This window comes from Excalfactoria chinensis, chromosome 20, assembly GCF_039878825.1.
Source record: "Excalfactoria chinensis isolate bCotChi1 chromosome 20, bCotChi1.hap2, whole genome shotgun sequence".
NCBI classification, from domain to species: domain Eukaryota; kingdom Metazoa; phylum Chordata; class Aves; order Galliformes; family Phasianidae; genus Excalfactoria; species Excalfactoria chinensis.
In genome coordinates this window covers 2384235-2399758 of record NC_092844.1, presented here as the reverse complement: position 1 = coordinate 2399758, position 15524 = coordinate 2384235, and the positions used below count along the sequence as shown (strand labels likewise).

Below are 15524 nucleotides of genomic sequence, written 5' to 3'. Positions count from 1 at the left end.
CTGCAGTCTGGGTTACATTCCTCCGGAGCGCCCGCTCAGGCCGGTTGTGACATAGCCCGAAAACTTTCCGAGGGATTCTGGTGGGTGATTTCCCCCCCCTCCCATCCCTTCACCCCCCAAAACTCCCACCACCTCCCCCCCCCCACTTCCCCATCATTTCACCCCCATCTCGTTATGATTATTCCGATGAGGATACATTTATTTTTCCTCGGAGCAGTGATTTCTCCCTTGTTTGTTTTGGGTGTTTTGTTTTTTAACAGCCGAGGGCTGGAAGACCACCGAAAAGCCTTCAGCCTCACGGGGACCACCGAGAGGAGAGCCCGTAGATCTCTCGGCTCTCCCGGAGTTCGGGGGTGACCCCGCTCCGTACTGAGCCGCTCCGCCGCCCCCCGCTATGGCAGCGCTCCCCGGGACGGTACCGCGGATGATGCGCCCGGCGCCGGGGCAAAACTATCCCCGCACCGGCTTCCCTTTGGAAGGTAGGTATATATATATATCTGTGTGTGTGTAATGGGGAGGGGGACACCCTGAAATGGATGAATTTGGGATGGATTTGAAGCCGGGGAGCTGGGTGAGGATGGTGTTTAAAGCGGGGGGTCCTGTGAGGAGCATCGAACTTTGAGGGCGGTTGGAGCTCTTTTCCCACGCCGTGCCGTTCCCCGAGCAGCTGCCCCGCTTTGCTCTTTCTTTTTCCTCCCGTTTCGAGTAGTTGGGTGCGGGTTTGAGCAGACAGGATCGCCCCTTGTTAGTACGGCTACTATTCTCATTTTCCGAACTCAAAGAGTCCCGGCCCTATAGAGAAGGAAAGGTGGAAGAAAGAAGGCAAGAAAACCCGATTGTTTTCAACTTCTCCCCAGGAAAATAAAAGCCAAACCTGGAGCTTTGGGGCTGGGAACAGATGCGCTCCGCTCGGGGTGGCTTTGGCCGAGAAAAAGGGGGGGAAATGGGAGCTGTCACCTCGAGAAGTGTCATCCATGGGGATGACATCTCCACTCGAGGAGCAACCAACTTCCCCCCGTCATCTTCTATCCCTTTGTGCGTCCGCCCGCCTTATTATTTCTACCCAAAGCTGAGCGAGGGGATAATAATAATAATAAATTAAAGACCGAAAAAAAAAATATATTAAAAAATAAATCAAAATTGGAGCTCTTTCCCCGCATTTATTAAAGAGGAGAATTTCATACAGACCGTGATCAAGTGGCGAAACTCAAAGCTGGGGAAAGCCACGCAGACTGCAAAACATACAAGCTGGGGGGATTTGCTGAAGTGCTTTTCTGTAGCAAATGAAGTAAAACAGACGGCAAGGGAAAGGATCAAAGGATTACAACAATATTTGCACAACATGACTGGGAATAATGAAAAGAGAGAGCGGGCGGCGGTTTTAGTACCTCTTGAATGTAAAATTGGCCACTCGAGTGTTATCTGTCGATAATGATATATCCAGGGAGTGCTGGCCAAGTGACTTTGAATTAGTGGTGCATGATTCTCGTTAAATCGCGAGGCAATTTCTGGAATCGACTTTTCTTTGTAAAGAGAAAATCACCCCGTCGGCCCCTCCAGCCTCGCTGCAAATTGCGCAGCTGAGTTCTTCCCTTCGTGGGTTTTTTTTGCCTTTCCATTTTTCCTCTTCCTTCACCTCCCCCCTTCTCCCCCCCAACATCCCCCCTTAATTTCGAAGCCTGTGAAATCGTATTAATCTCTGAAATCTACAGCGGGAGACACCGACCCCGCAGGTGCTGCGCATCGCGGCTCTTCCGAACCCGTAGGAAGAAAAACCTCGAGGGGATTTCGAGAGCCCGTTCCCCAAAAGTTTGCCCGTTAACAGAGAGACCCTCATTAATTCGGAGCGCGGAGCCCCTCATTAGGGACGCGGAGCCCCTCATTGGAGACGCGGAGCCCATCACTGGGAACGCGGAGCTCCTCAATGGGGACTCGGAGCCCCTTATTCGGAGCGAGGAGCGTTGCGCGCTTTAGGGGACAGTATGAACTTCCTTTCTTTTTTATCCTATTTGGCTTTGCTGTGAGGTTTGAAATCTTTTCCTCTTTCGGCTCCGGTTCAAAATGTTGGTGTGAAATGGCCAAAAGACGCGCAGATCCGTAACCCCGAGGGGAAATGAGATGCGCGGCTCCTTCTATTTTCAACGCGAAAACTTTCCCCTATAGCAAAGGGCACCGCGGGGACACGGGATAGAAACCAATGCCATGGGATGGGAGAGGTTTCCCTTTGGTTTTAGGATGCACTGGTGAGGTGTAAATCCTTGGGATGCAAACAGGAGGCGCGGGGAGGGATGCGTGGAATTTTGACGGATTTTATTTTTTGCCCTTTTTCACCTTTATTTTCCCCCTTATTCTCAGTGTCCACCCCGCTGGGCCAGGGCCGGGTGAACCAACTCGGAGGGGTTTTCATCAACGGGCGCCCACTGCCCAACCACATCCGCCATAAGATCGTGGAGATGGCTCACCACGGGATCCGGCCCTGCGTGATCTCCCGGCAGCTGAGGGTCTCCCACGGCTGCGTTTCCAAAATCCTCTGCAGGTACCAAGAGACGGGCTCCATCCGGCCCGGAGCCATCGGGGGCAGCAAGCCCAGGGTGAGTGCAATGTGGGGCCACGCTATGGGCCCGATAAATAGCGTTAGGAAGCAGCGGGGTCTTGGGGTGGGAGGGGTGGTTCTTATTTTGGGATGAGAGGGGGTGAATTTAGGGATGAACGAAGTTTCAAGCAAAGGTACGGTTTGCACAATCAGATGGGGAGAAAACAACGCCGGGCAGCAGGATGGGAATAAATTAACGGGGTTTTCAGCATGCAACAAGTGGCAAGCATTCGCGCGTTTCCTTTGGTCCCGGTTTGCTTTAGGGTTTACACAGCCCCCCCAAAAATCATCCCTCGCACCCCCTCCCTCCTTCCATCTCAAGTTAAACCCGTCCTTGCTCTCTCCTTGTCCTCCGTACGCTTTAATTTTAAGGAGAACGAATGGAATCCACACCTGGGGGATTACATTATACCTCTTCCCAGCTTTATTTTCCTCCTTCCCACCCCTTGAATTCCACTTCTTTCCACCCCCCCCAAAAAAAAACTATCAGCCTGGCTTAATTTTTCAATTAAAAGGGCTTTTTCTCTCTCCCCTTCCCTCTCTCTGCACACGCACGCACTGGTGGCCATTGACCACAAAAGCAGGTTGCGACTCCCGACGTGGAGAAGAAAATCGAGGAATACAAGAGGGAGAACCCTGGGATGTTCAGCTGGGAGATCCGGGACAGGCTGCTGAAGGATGGACACTGTGACCGCAGCACTGTGCCCTCAGGTGAGAAGGCAGCTTGGCCATAAGGCCACCCATGGTCCCAAAAAGGTTGTTTTAGGCATAGTTGTCTCCAGCATCCTCTTGCTCCTTGCTCTGCATGGGGAGGGATGCAAACCAGAACAGTTTTCCTGAGTTATTCCAGCTCCTAGGGGAGAACTAAGGGTCTCCAACCTGAGGACCCCAAAGCAGGGTCTAGGGGATGTCAGCCCATCGATTGCTTATTGGGGATACACAGCGGTGCTTCCATTCATCCAGGAATGCCATTGCTCACTGAAAACGATGCTGTACCCCAATGTTGAGTAGTGCTGAGTGTCTGAGTGTTTTTTAGGTCCCAGTTCCTTTGGCTCAGAGATCCTCTCTGCTCCAGGGGAGCTCAGCCTGCTCTGCAGGGCACAGATCCCCAGAAATGGAGTCCTGGGGAGGCTGAATCCAAACTTTTGAGCCTTTTCTGGTTCCACTGAGGGTTCAAGCCAAGAGCTGGGGGCATTTTCCCCGCTATAAAGCAGATGGGAACCCTGGGACATGCAACCCTATGAGTGTGTCCAGGTGTTTTTGGAGGGGTGATGAATGCATCCATCTTCAGGCATCCAAGTTAGCATCGCTCGGGTGAACTGAGGGGTGCATGGATGTGGTTGGCAGAGGGAATGGGTGTATAACTCTGGGAAAAGAGGGGCAGGTGCCCTTCATGTGAATGAGGCCCCAGCTTGGGTTCCCCCATGCGTTCCCAGGCAGCTTATACTTGCCTTCTTGTCTTTGACTGTCTGAGGTTTAGTGAGTTCGATTAGCCGTGTGCTACGCATCAAATTCGGGAAGAAAGAGGAAGAGGAGGACTGCGACAAGAAGGAGGAAGACGGGGAGAAGAAGGCCAAGCACAGCATAGATGGCATCCTGGGCGACAAAGGTAGAGGCGGCCACGCGTGCCCCAGGCTGGACTGGGGGGACCTTTAGGATAGGGGGAACCTTTGGGACACGGCCCACCACTTTAAGATGGATAATAAGCGAGGGGTTGGCTGCAGAGCTTTACAGTTGTCCTTTCCAAATACGACTGATGGCAGAGCCAAGGTGTGATGCTGCTGGGGCTGGTGGTACCCAGCCTTTGGGGTTGTGATGTTTTCTCATCCCCGTGAGGAAGAGTTGTCGGTGTTTTGCTTGCGGCCGCTCCAGATCAATTATTTATAAAGGGAGATGACTGAGGGGAGGCATCTCTGATTCCTAAATGAATTTGTTAAACAGATTTCTCTCCTGCTCTCTAAGTGGTCCCCTGAAACTCTGGCTGACAGTTGACCGATTTGGCCAATCAATATCAATTAGAGAGCACGGGATGCACGCTGCTGTGGGGCTGCGGTGAGAGCCACCAGCACCGGGCTCGGGGGGAAATAATAAATAGGGAAATAATAAATAGGGATAATAAAGCTGGGGCTGCTGGTGGAAAGCTTGAGGGCAGCTTGGTAGGGGGGGACCTGGTGACACAACCCATGGTTGGCACTTGTCTCTTATGGGGAGGGGGGGGGGAGAATCCAAGTTCTTCAAGCTCGCGGTGCTTTGGAAATGCAATGCTGGCAACCTGGATGGGGGAGATGATTCCTCACCCCGAAGTAAAAAAAAGAGGGGAAAACGGTATTTTTAGAGCTAATAACCCAAGTTTGGCAATGAGGGCGTGTGAAACCAGGGGGAAGTTTGAGGAACGGGAAGGAGGTATCGCTTTAGGCACAGAATGATTTTGTGGTATCAAAGAGCTCGGCCCTTTTTGGGGAGGAAATTGGTAATGACGAAGTCCTGTAGAAGAGCGTTAAGAAGGGAGGTTTTGCTATTCTTTCTCCCCCAAAAAACTGATGGCAAAATGGCGATGGTAGAGGCCTGACGGGTTGAACAGCACCGAGTTTGGGGTCGATTTGCCATATGGGCAACGGAGCTCCCAGATCACCGTGTGCGAAGCACGGAGATCCATTGCAAAGTTTCCCACTGGCTGCAAAGTCTCCCCAATTGGGGACAATGAGGGGGAATATTGAAGTGAGGGGAATTTGGGGCATAGAGAAAAGCTTCTCCGTGTCACCATCAAACGTTGAAATGAAGGTGCACAAAAGGGGGTTCTTTAAGGATCCGATCTCTCTCTCCCTTTCTCTCTCTCTCCTTTTTTTTCCCTCCAACCTTGAAGATGAACTTCACTTACAAAGACCTTCGAGTCTATTGAAGCTTTATAAGCAAAAGATTCCCGGCTACAAAAGCAAACAGTGGAAGGAAAAAAAAAGAAAAGGGAGGGGGGGGACAGAAAGAAAGGGGGGGAAAAAAGAAGGGGAAAAACCTTAGGCTGCCTTAAAAATGGAGTAAAGGGATGGGGGAGGGAGGGCTTCTCTATTCTCATTCAAAATTCGGCAAGGAGGAGAAAAAGTTCGGACAAAGGGCCAAGGAAGGGAAGAAAGGGAGATAAATTATTCAAAACTCCCTGCTGTTAGATAGTTTTGTAATATTATAGGACCGTCTGTTGGAAAAAAGGCGAGCCGTTGGACGTTGCAAAATGTTGCTTGTGATTTGGAAATAGGCGATGCTCATTTGCAAATCGGGGCCATTGTGTGAGGGGGAAAACTGCCCCCGCGTCACCGCGCGATGCGTTGGGTTTCATTTCGGGGAGATGGTTTTTCTCCGGCTCTCATCGCTCGGAAAAGAAATGATTTTTACACCGCCGGATCGCTTCTTTTTAGTTATTTTCTCCCCTATTTTTTCCCTCTAAAAAAAACCGCAAACGAACAGGGTTTGAGGAACCCGCTTTGAATCGAGCGCTAATTTGAGCTGATTCCCTTTTGCCGCAGCCAGCGGAGCGCCCATTCCCGGAGATAAATCACTACTGATGGGCTGCTGGGCTCTCGTTCGTTTTATTTTCGCCTTCTTCTGAGTGGATTTCGGGGGGGGAAAAGCCGTCTAAAAATGCGTTTCTTTTGCGGCGCTGCCGAAATAGCGCGCAGCGCTGAAGCCGGGTGCGGAGCTGGTTGCGCTCTGATGGGAGCAATGAGAAAAGAACAGCGATAATAACGACCGCCATCAATATAGAGAAAAGTTTCTAACAGCCCCAATTAAGATAATTAACGAGCGGTCAGTACGGAAAGCGCTCCGAGGAGGTGTTTTGCTATTCCTTCTTCTTCCTTTTAGAGCCGGGAAGAACGATACCGCTTAGAGATCGATTCCCATTTACCCCGGCAAGTTTGATATTAAATATATATATATGTATATATATATATATGTATATAAACGTATTGCTGGCACTTGTTCCCAGCTCTGCGTTGGATGAATGTATTTATCGCTTTTATTTCCCTCCCCCCGCCCCTCTATTTTCCCCCCCCTCTTTTTTTAAGGGCATTTTCATGATGATTGCGGAATGGGGGGGGGGGAAGGGGGGAGAAAAAGGAGAGGGGGAAACTTTGTTTTGGCCTTTTTCCTCCTGCCAAACGCCTTTGCTCCATTTGCGGGTTCTCCTCGCGGGGAGCCGGAGGAAGACAGCCCTAAATGCTCTCTCTTTTTAAGTGTTAAAGAAAGCTTCCACCCTGCGCCTGTTTCTTTCTATCGTCTGCTTGGCATTTAATAATGTTAAGACTTATTAGAGCTGGTAATGAAAACTGTGGCTGTTGAATAGGGAGCTGTGTTGGAGAAGGGTGTAATAGCTCCAAGGCATGCTAAGAAATGTATTTATCCCCAATCAGTACTCACTCTCTGAGTTCCCAGCACAAACGTTAAGTTGAAGGGTTTTAAGGCAGATTAAATTGAGCCTTTATTTCTTTGCACTTTCATCTTTAAACGGCTCACTCCAGCTAGCCCTGGGCATATATTCATGAGGCTTCACTGTATGTTTTTTTATCCTTGTTAAGAGCGAGTTATTATTATTATTATTATTATTATTATTTTTGTTGTTATTTATTGTGACTGGTTGGGGTTTATTAGGGAGGGTCACTCGTGGGTGATGCGTTGCTTTGGTTCACCCCACAACCGGACATGCGAGATGGAGTCGTGGGGTGAACAGGGAAACGATCCTCCCCCCCCCCCGGCCTCCCCTAAATTTAAGGGGTGCTGAGGATGGTGCCCACCCTTTGGACGAGGCCTCGTATTAATTACAAGCAGATGTGGGACGGTGGGTGATGGGGAAGGCATGGGAGGAGGGGGATGAGCTCCAGCGAAGGAATGACCCCCTCCTGCATGTCACCCTACGGCCATGGGTGTCCCGCTCGGGGCTGTTGTGCTGAAATAGGGTGGGGTGGGGGGGATGACGGCAGGGTTTGGGATCAGAGCGGTGGGGATGGACAGGTAGCTTTGAGTTATTACGCATTATTATTTATTACGCATTATAATTATTTATGTATATGATATTTTTTAATTATTATTTTTAATCGCTTATCGCGGTGTTTTTATGACTTCAGTCTTGGGGTTTTTTTTATTATTTATTTATGACTCATCACTGTTTCGCATCCCTTCCTTAACCTACCCCCCCACCCCCTTCCTCCCCCTTTATTCCCGTACTCCTCTTTATGGCACACGGGGCACCAATGGTTTCAACGCTCTGTTTCCCCCCCCCCAACGTGGAAATAATGCGAGGGGTTGGGATGGGATCGGGAAACCCGGTTGGAAGAGGTGGATACAGCGCAGCGTTTAATTGTATTGGGGTTTTGGAAGCGTGAACAGGTGTGACCCTCCCCTATGCCCCCATCCTAGAGGTGTTAATGATTTAATGTGATAGCAGTCCCTGGTGTAGTTTAGGGGTTCTTTTTTGGGAGGGGGGGGGCGGTTCGAGTCCTGCCAAATTGAATTAAATTCGAGGGAGTGGATATGGGAAAAATAGGAGGGGGGGGGGGATCAACCCCTCGCTGCCACACCTGGGAAGTGGCTTTGTCCCTAAGAGCCGGGGGGTTGGGGGGGGGGGAGTTCGGGTCCATTTATCAGCAAACAATCTGCATCGTTGTAAAACCAACAAGCGCTTTCTCTGTCAATGTATGTTTAGGGGGGAAATGGGGGGGAACAGACACTTCATCAAATCAAGGGATTACGAAAGGTTGGCAATCTAATCAAACAGAGACCAGGCGGGATTTGTGAGTGTTGCGAGTGGGATCAGCTCTAATAATGGGGGGCAGGAAAGAGATAGGGTAGTGTCAAGCAATTCATTGGCTTTAGGCTCAGTTATTCTGTGCATATTTCAGGGAGAGAGAGAGAGGAGAGGGGAGGGAAAAGGGAAAAAAAATACAGGGAGAGGGAGAAAGGAGGGGGGGGGGGTTGGATGTGAGCACACACGGAGCTTACATGTCACAAAAAAAGCTGAGACAAATGAGGTACAACAATAAACACAGATAACAATTACAAAGGCAAACAGTGGCTTTTGGGAACAAGTAGCTGCAGAACCTGGTCTACATAAACAAAGTAGGCAAATGTTTGCAAGATAAACTCCTTCCTAAATCGAGTGTGACGGGAAGGAGAGAAGAGAGGAGGAGAGATAAGGTTTGAGGGGGGAATGAACGAGTATAATCTAATACAAGACGTCTTAAAAAACAAACTTAAGACAAGGATGCGGGGAGAGAGGTTCAATTATACAGTGGGAAGTGAAATAATATAAGGGAGATGTTTGTGATCCAGGGGTTGTTTGGGTTTTCTGCGTCCCCTCCCCTTCTTTTTGGCGGTGGGTGGGGAGAAGAATGGGTTGAATTGTAGAAAAAGGGAAAAGAAAAAGGGGAATGTGGGTACGGGGAAGAGAGGGGGGGGGGGTTCGGCTCAGCAGGAAGGGGAAGGAAATACAAGGCAGCCATAATAATCTCTAATTTGAAGGTGAATGGTAGATTACGTGATACGCTGGGAGGGATAGGAAGCGGCTATGGGGGGAGATGGATGCCGTGATAGAGGAGGGCAGGAAGGAAGCTGGAAGGTATATATTTCTAATCCCGGGGTTTTGGTGGTAATTGGGGTAGGAGAGATGGAGCGGAGCGGGGAGGCTGCGGGGCTGATGTGCCATCCAGGTGTGCTTCCCACCCACCCCCCCCCCAAAACCAAAACGCTCCCGACGCCCAGAAGGAGTTTAAGGCGGTGTTGGGGTTTATTCTCTGTTTTCTATCTGGATCTCGGCAAATGAGAATTGTATATAAGAGGGGAGAGACGTGTCTGCAGTGTGGTTAAAGGAATTAGATATTTACCAGTTTGAAATAAGCCTGGTTATAGAAAAAAAAAAAGAAGAGGGAGAGAGAGAGACACTGAAAAGATGAGACGGGAGAACACTTCAAACGAATTCATCATCTGGAGTGGTGAAGGGGAGATTTAGAGACAGTATTGGGAAGTTATTTAGATATTAATAACATATTTTCCTGAGGCGTCAGGAGTGCCTCCATACGCACTTTTTTCTCGCAGCTATTTGGCTGGGTGAAATATGGGAGACCCAAATGTTGGGAAGAGATAACACAATCAGCCTAGCCCTGGTCCTGTGACTGCATCATAGCATTAAACCCGGATTAACCTCCCCTTTTCTCCCCCTCCTCCATTCCAACCCCCCCCTCCCCAACACCCCCACCCGTAACACCCCCCCCCCCCCCCCCCCCCCGAGAAGCTTTCCAAATTTTTCAGGGGAATTTACATGGCAGGATTTTAAAGCACATATAACACTAGCCTTAAAGCTGTAAGGTACTTACTCGAGCATTAGGGTAAGGCGGTGGGGGGGGGGGGGGGGGGGGGAGGAAGCATCTTTCTGAAAATTACGTTTCCTACAAAAGAAAGAAGCAAATAAGGGACCCTCTTAAGACCTGAGCTTTGGAGATATTATATATTTATAGAGACTATTCTTAAAATAAAAAAAGGCAGCCCGTTTCTATCAGCTGCCACATAACTCTTCTCTCCACCAATGGCCTTTAAATTGTCTTTTCTCCCCCTCACAGCCTTTTCTTTTTTTCCTCTTCTTCTTCTTTTATTTAAGATGAACTTCAGCCCGGTTTGGACTCTTTCGCTTTTCTTTCTTTTTATTATTAGTATTTTTTCTTTTTCCTTTTTTTGTTTTGGATGAGTGTGTGTAAAAAGATGCTGGGATGGGGACAGCGATGAGGACGCGGCTCAGAGCTGCCGGCCGGGCCTTGGTGGCACCGCTCCCCATCCGATGTGCGCTCAGAGAATGGGGGGGTCCTTTAAAGGAAGGGGGTGGGGGGGCTTTACCTCTCATCCCATCCATCCCAAAGCAGTGTGGAATAAGAAGTAAAGCACCGCCGAAGCGCAGGTGCGGTTGGGCAGCTCGGTTCGGGATGGGGATGCTGTGGAGCCAGGAGGGAGATCTGCTGCATCCCCCCAAACCCCCCAAACCCACCTCATCTTCATCCCCATCCTCCTCTTCCTCCTCCTCGGCTCATCCCGCCCCGGGGCTGGAGCTGAGCTGGCCACAAAAGAAACGAGATGTCAGCTAATGCTTGGTTATAAAGACGTTTGTCACCGGGAGTTGGGGAGAAACGGGGAAAGGACGGGGTTGGATTTGGGGTTTTTTCAGGCAGAACGGGGCTCATGGAGAGGGGTCGGGGCTGCGCAGAGGGAGTGGAGAAGAGAAAAAAGTAGGTGAGGAAAAGTAGAGGCAGCTTGAGGAAATTGAGAAGCTTATAGTCTTTGATCCTTGGATGCTTTTCCTTATCAGAAACATTTGTGGTGACACCGGTACAAAGGAAGTTCATCATATTACAGACTGTTCGGGCTGCTCGCAGGAATCACTGTCTATTAATTAGCAGGCGCTCTGTCTTGTGGGACATAGGAGATCTGAGGCTGCACATTACTTGCTTGGATGGCTCTGGGTCCTGTGATGAATTGTCGCAAAGACTCTGTAGGGTCTGCGGGGGAAGAAGGGGGGGGACCCTGGGCTCGTTCCTGAGCTGTATGGCAGTGTTATAGGGGGAAGGGTCCCCCAGCTCTGTGCTGCGCAAGGGGCAGCTGAGCTCATCCCTTCTGTGTGACCGTGCCCGAGGTTTGGGGCTCGGGGTGATGAAGAGGAACAAAGCGCTTGTTTGTTAAAAAACAGATGTTTGTATTAACGCCGATACGATGATAAGAACTCATTTTCACCTGTCGAGTCTTCCTGGAGATGGAAATTGAGGCTTTTCCTTCGTGCAGCGGCAGGACTCAAGGATGCTTCCTGGCTCACCTCCACCTGCCCGAGAAAGGCAGTCAAAGGGCTTGAAAAATAGAATTAAAATAAAAAAGGCTTTTATTTATTTACGTTTTTTTCGTTTCGGAGGGAAAAAAAAAACAAATAATTGGCATTCAAAGAAGAGGGTCGAGCTTCCTATTGAGGGAGGAATGGAAAACCCGCAGGGCGGCTTTGGGGTCGCGGTGTGAGGGTGACACGGAAGGCACGAAGGGATGCTCAGAGGTGCGAGGGGGGAGATCCGATCCTGTTGCCCCCCGCCCCCGGGGCTCTCTGGAAGGCAGAGGAAACCCTTCTTGGTTTTCACTCTTCTCTGGGCTTTCTTTTTTCTTTCTTTCTTTTTTTTTCCCTTCCCCTTTGCTTGTTGTTGCTGTTGCTAAAATTGGAAGGAAGCACTTTGCCTGACCCTAAAAGAGTGGGGCTGGGGGCACGGCTGTTTGCAAGGCTCTCTCTCGGGGTAGGTGGGGAGGGAAGGGAAGGGGGGGGGGGGCGGGTTGGGGGACGACACCCGGCAGCCTTCAGCCTTCAGTGGCTTCTTTGTCCCGAGCCCCTAAAGATCGAGGATCAAAGTGACCCGGTGGCTTCTTTAAACGGGAAAAAGAGGAGGGGGAAACGGCGAGCTGCGAGGCTTCGTCCCCGCGGAGAGACGGCTGTCCCCAAAGTGTGTGTGTGTATGGGGAGGGGTGGCATCCCATCCGACAGCCCCTATAGCGTTCCTGGGGGGCTGCCAACCCCCCCGCTGTACCGTTATAGGGACGGGGACAGAGCCGCGACGGGAGACGGGAGTTGTGGCAGCGTTGTGTCCCCGGTGATGTCCCCTTTTATTGTGTGTGTGGGGGGGGAAGACTCTGAAAAACGTAATTTTCCTTTCTGTTGAGGAAATGGAGAAGGGAAGGCTATGGGGATCTCCCCCTGACCCACTGCCATTTCCATTCGCACCCAAACCTCGAGGGGAGGGCAAAAGTCCGAAGAGACAGCATTTGTATCGTCTATTTATTTTCCCCGTTCCCATTATGGGGACGAATCGATTTGCATATTTATTGGGAATTAAAGGGAGTGAGGGAGAGAGGAAAGTTGACTCGACGGGGTCGGTGTGGACGAGAAGCGCGTTTCGAGTTAACTTCAGGCGCTCGGGTTTATTTTTCGCCTCGCTTGAAGTTAGCAGAAGTGGCCTTAAATCCCCATAAAAGTCACTTTAAACTGTGGGGTTTTGGTCCCATCAACCCAAGCGGAGCCCAGGCTGGCTCCTTCATACAGCCCACGGTTGCGTTCTTTTGCGTTTCGAAGTGTAGAAACGTCTCTAAAAGGAGAGGTTGAACGCACAAAGGACACTCCGATGTCGAGGGATATTCAGGGGACAGTCATGTTTAAATTCCCTACAATTGTTTCCAGCACATTTGATTGCTCGGAAAGAGAAAGAAACACTGACATGAATAGGAATGGGGGGTGAGGGGGGGAACGGGGACGGGATTAATAGCCCCCAACCTTTGTATGGTGTAAATTATCCGAGAGAGGGCAGATAGCCGGAGCTGCTGGTGATTCTAAGGGACCATATAGACGGCCACGTATTTAGGGAAAGCCGGCATTATTTTTAATAGGGATTCCCATATTTAGAAACTTCGTTCTTTTCACTTCTTCCCCCCCCTCCCCCCCCCAACTTCTCGACGAGCGTTTGATGTTAAATAGCAGCAAACTGAGCTATTTGAAGCCGCATTTGTTGGTTTATTTATTTATTTTCGGATGGAGAACGTGAATATTCGCTTCGTACCTCGTTGCTCTGTTGCTTTTTTTTTTTCCTCGAGTTTTCCCCCTTAATCTCCTTCCAGCCACAATCCCTCCCTTGTGCTTGCGGATCGCAGCGGGTAAACTGCAATTTCCACTCCTGGAATTGAAAAGGAGGGGGAAAAAAGTTGGAGCGTTTTGACAAACGCTTTCGTTTATAAACAAAATATCCCGTTCCTGTCTCTCTACCTCCCCGTTCAGTGGAGGGAAGGACGGCGATTAAGACACGTCTAAAGGACGAGGAGATCGAGTTAAATCCAAGCGACGTTCCGGGGGAGGGGGGGAGTTATGTATTTATACTGTCAAAGCTTCTCAAGAGTAAATGGGCAGAGGTGAACAGTGCAGAGATGGACCATCTTCCCCATTAGCGCTCGGCAGCAGCGCCTCTGCAAACCTCCGTTTAAGGAGAAAACGGAGCGCTTGTTGCTGGTAATAACATCACTTCAGCGCTAAGCACGGATCTGCTTTGGCTTTCCAAGCAATCAAAGGTCCCCAACGGAGGAAACCCCCCTCAACAGTGGGGTTCCCAAAGGGTTCCCACCCGATTCTTTTCCCCTCTGCGATGTTCTCCTTCGGGAAGGGAAAAAGAAAGCGGAGCCGAACCCCGGCTGCTGCGACTTCGTGACTTTTCTCTCCGATTTTAGGCAATATTGGATCATTTTAACTCTTTTACCCCCTCTTCCCCTCTCCTCCCCAATCCTTTTATGACGGTATTTTTTCTCACTCTGTTTTCTCCTCTTAACCTCCCCCCCCTTTTTTTTCTCCCTCTCTCTGTCCGCCTTTCATTTGAAGCGAGGCTTTACAGCTTGCTACACTTTCTAAGTGCATCAATAGCCACTTTAGAAATACAAACAACTTTTAAAGATAAAATAACCAAACCAGAATGGGACTTTCAATGGGGGAATAGTTGTTGTCCTTTACCATGGAGTGTGCAGCCGCCTCTGCCTAATCCAGCTTTCATTTTCACCGACAAATGCCAAGAATCTATATCTGTCTCCCAACCCCTCGGGAGCTTGATTACACGACAAAAGGCTGCCATTATCCGCAGGAGAAAACAGGGAGGGGACACGGGGGCTCGGGCCTCTGAGGATGAGGGCATCTCCAAACTATTGACTTAGTGGATGAAGTCAAGAGCAAACACGCTGAGATCTAAAGGGGGGAAGGCAGGGGGCGGGGGGAGAAGGAACGGAGGAAAAGGAGCAGCAGAAAGTCCTTGGAAGTAGCGGGGATATCAGCCCTTTAGGGGATATCAGCCCTTTAGGGGACATCAGCCCCTTAGGGGATATCAGCCTTTTGGGGGACAGCAGCCCTTGGGGGAAGGCTTTTTCTTTCCATCCCCGAGCAGGTTAGCTTAGGAAATCTCTCTGATTCCCGATGATTTCCACCCCCCCCCCATCACCACCTTTGCCCATTTCCTCGTATCCTCTCAGGGAAGTTGATTTTTCAGCCTCGCTCATTTCTTTTTTTTCCCCTCCCCATGGGGAATTTGGGTCTTTCCCCACCGAACAGAAGGGGAGAAACCCAACCTCGAGGGTGCTGAAGCGACCGGACTCCTCTTTCCCCCACTAAAACGGGGACAGACCGGGTCAAGGTCGAACTCCGAGGGTTGGGAATGGAAATAGGAACGGCCCGAAACCCACCCGCGGAGCCCTGGAAGGAGAAGTCACCCCGAGCCGACTCTTTTTAGGTTTAACTCGCTGCGTTTTGCATGACTGCCTCATTAACCACCGCTGTGCGGGGATTTGCGGACCGGGCTCATCCCGGCCCGTCGTGGACAAAAGTTATTTCAACCCTATCTGTAATTTATCTGGGTCACCTAGGGAGAAATCCTCCGGGCAAGGAGAGTCCTAGGAGCAGCACCAAAGGAGTCCCACCGCCCTTAATTACTCTTTAATCAACCTAACGCTGTGGTCCCTTTTAAGAGCTGCCTTTGGTGGAAGGGCTGCGTTTAAACATCTGCTTTCTGGCCGGGTTTTTGGGAGCCAAAAACCTGTGCGAGCTTAAGGGATTTAAAGGTGTGAGCTGTGTATCGAGCTGGGCACTGCGAGAGTCCCTTCAGCTGCAGCCACAGAAGAATTAAACAAAGGGAGAGGGCGGTGGGGGTAACCTGGAGGCTCCCATTTAAACTACAAAAGAGCCCAGGGAGCTTAAATTCACCTTTTAGGCGAGTTTATCTCCGCGGGTGGAGGAACGAGGATGCTCGTAGGATCCCATCTCCAAGCTGAGCAGCTCAGCTTCCAATTTATCCTGTCTTTTTGGGGTTTCTTCTTTGCAGAAACACCCAGCTGGGTATTGCTTTTTTACCCCCCT

The 15524-nt window shown here is 50.3% G+C and overlaps 1 protein-coding gene across 8 annotated transcripts in view; it reads left to right on the top strand.

Moving 5' to 3' along the window:
• PAX7 (paired box 7) overlaps positions 1-15524 on the top strand; it is an 87970-nt gene that overhangs the window by 253 nt on the left and 72193 nt on the right. For 2 of the 8 annotated variants that reach the window (XM_072354532.1, XM_072354527.1), the window contains exons 2-6: positions 7-80; positions 261-479; positions 2356-2591; positions 3175-3304; positions 4074-4202. In XM_072354532.1, coding sequence (XP_072210633.1) covers positions 395-479; positions 2356-2591; positions 3175-3304; positions 4074-4202 — 580 coding nt within the window. In that variant the 5' untranslated portion in view covers positions 7-80; positions 261-394. Of the gene's footprint in view, positions 1-6; positions 81-260; positions 480-2355; positions 2592-3174; positions 3305-4067; positions 4203-15524 lie in introns of all 8 variants that reach the window. The other 6 variants (XM_072354533.1, XM_072354528.1, XM_072354531.1 and 3 more) reach the window with 3 other exon arrangements.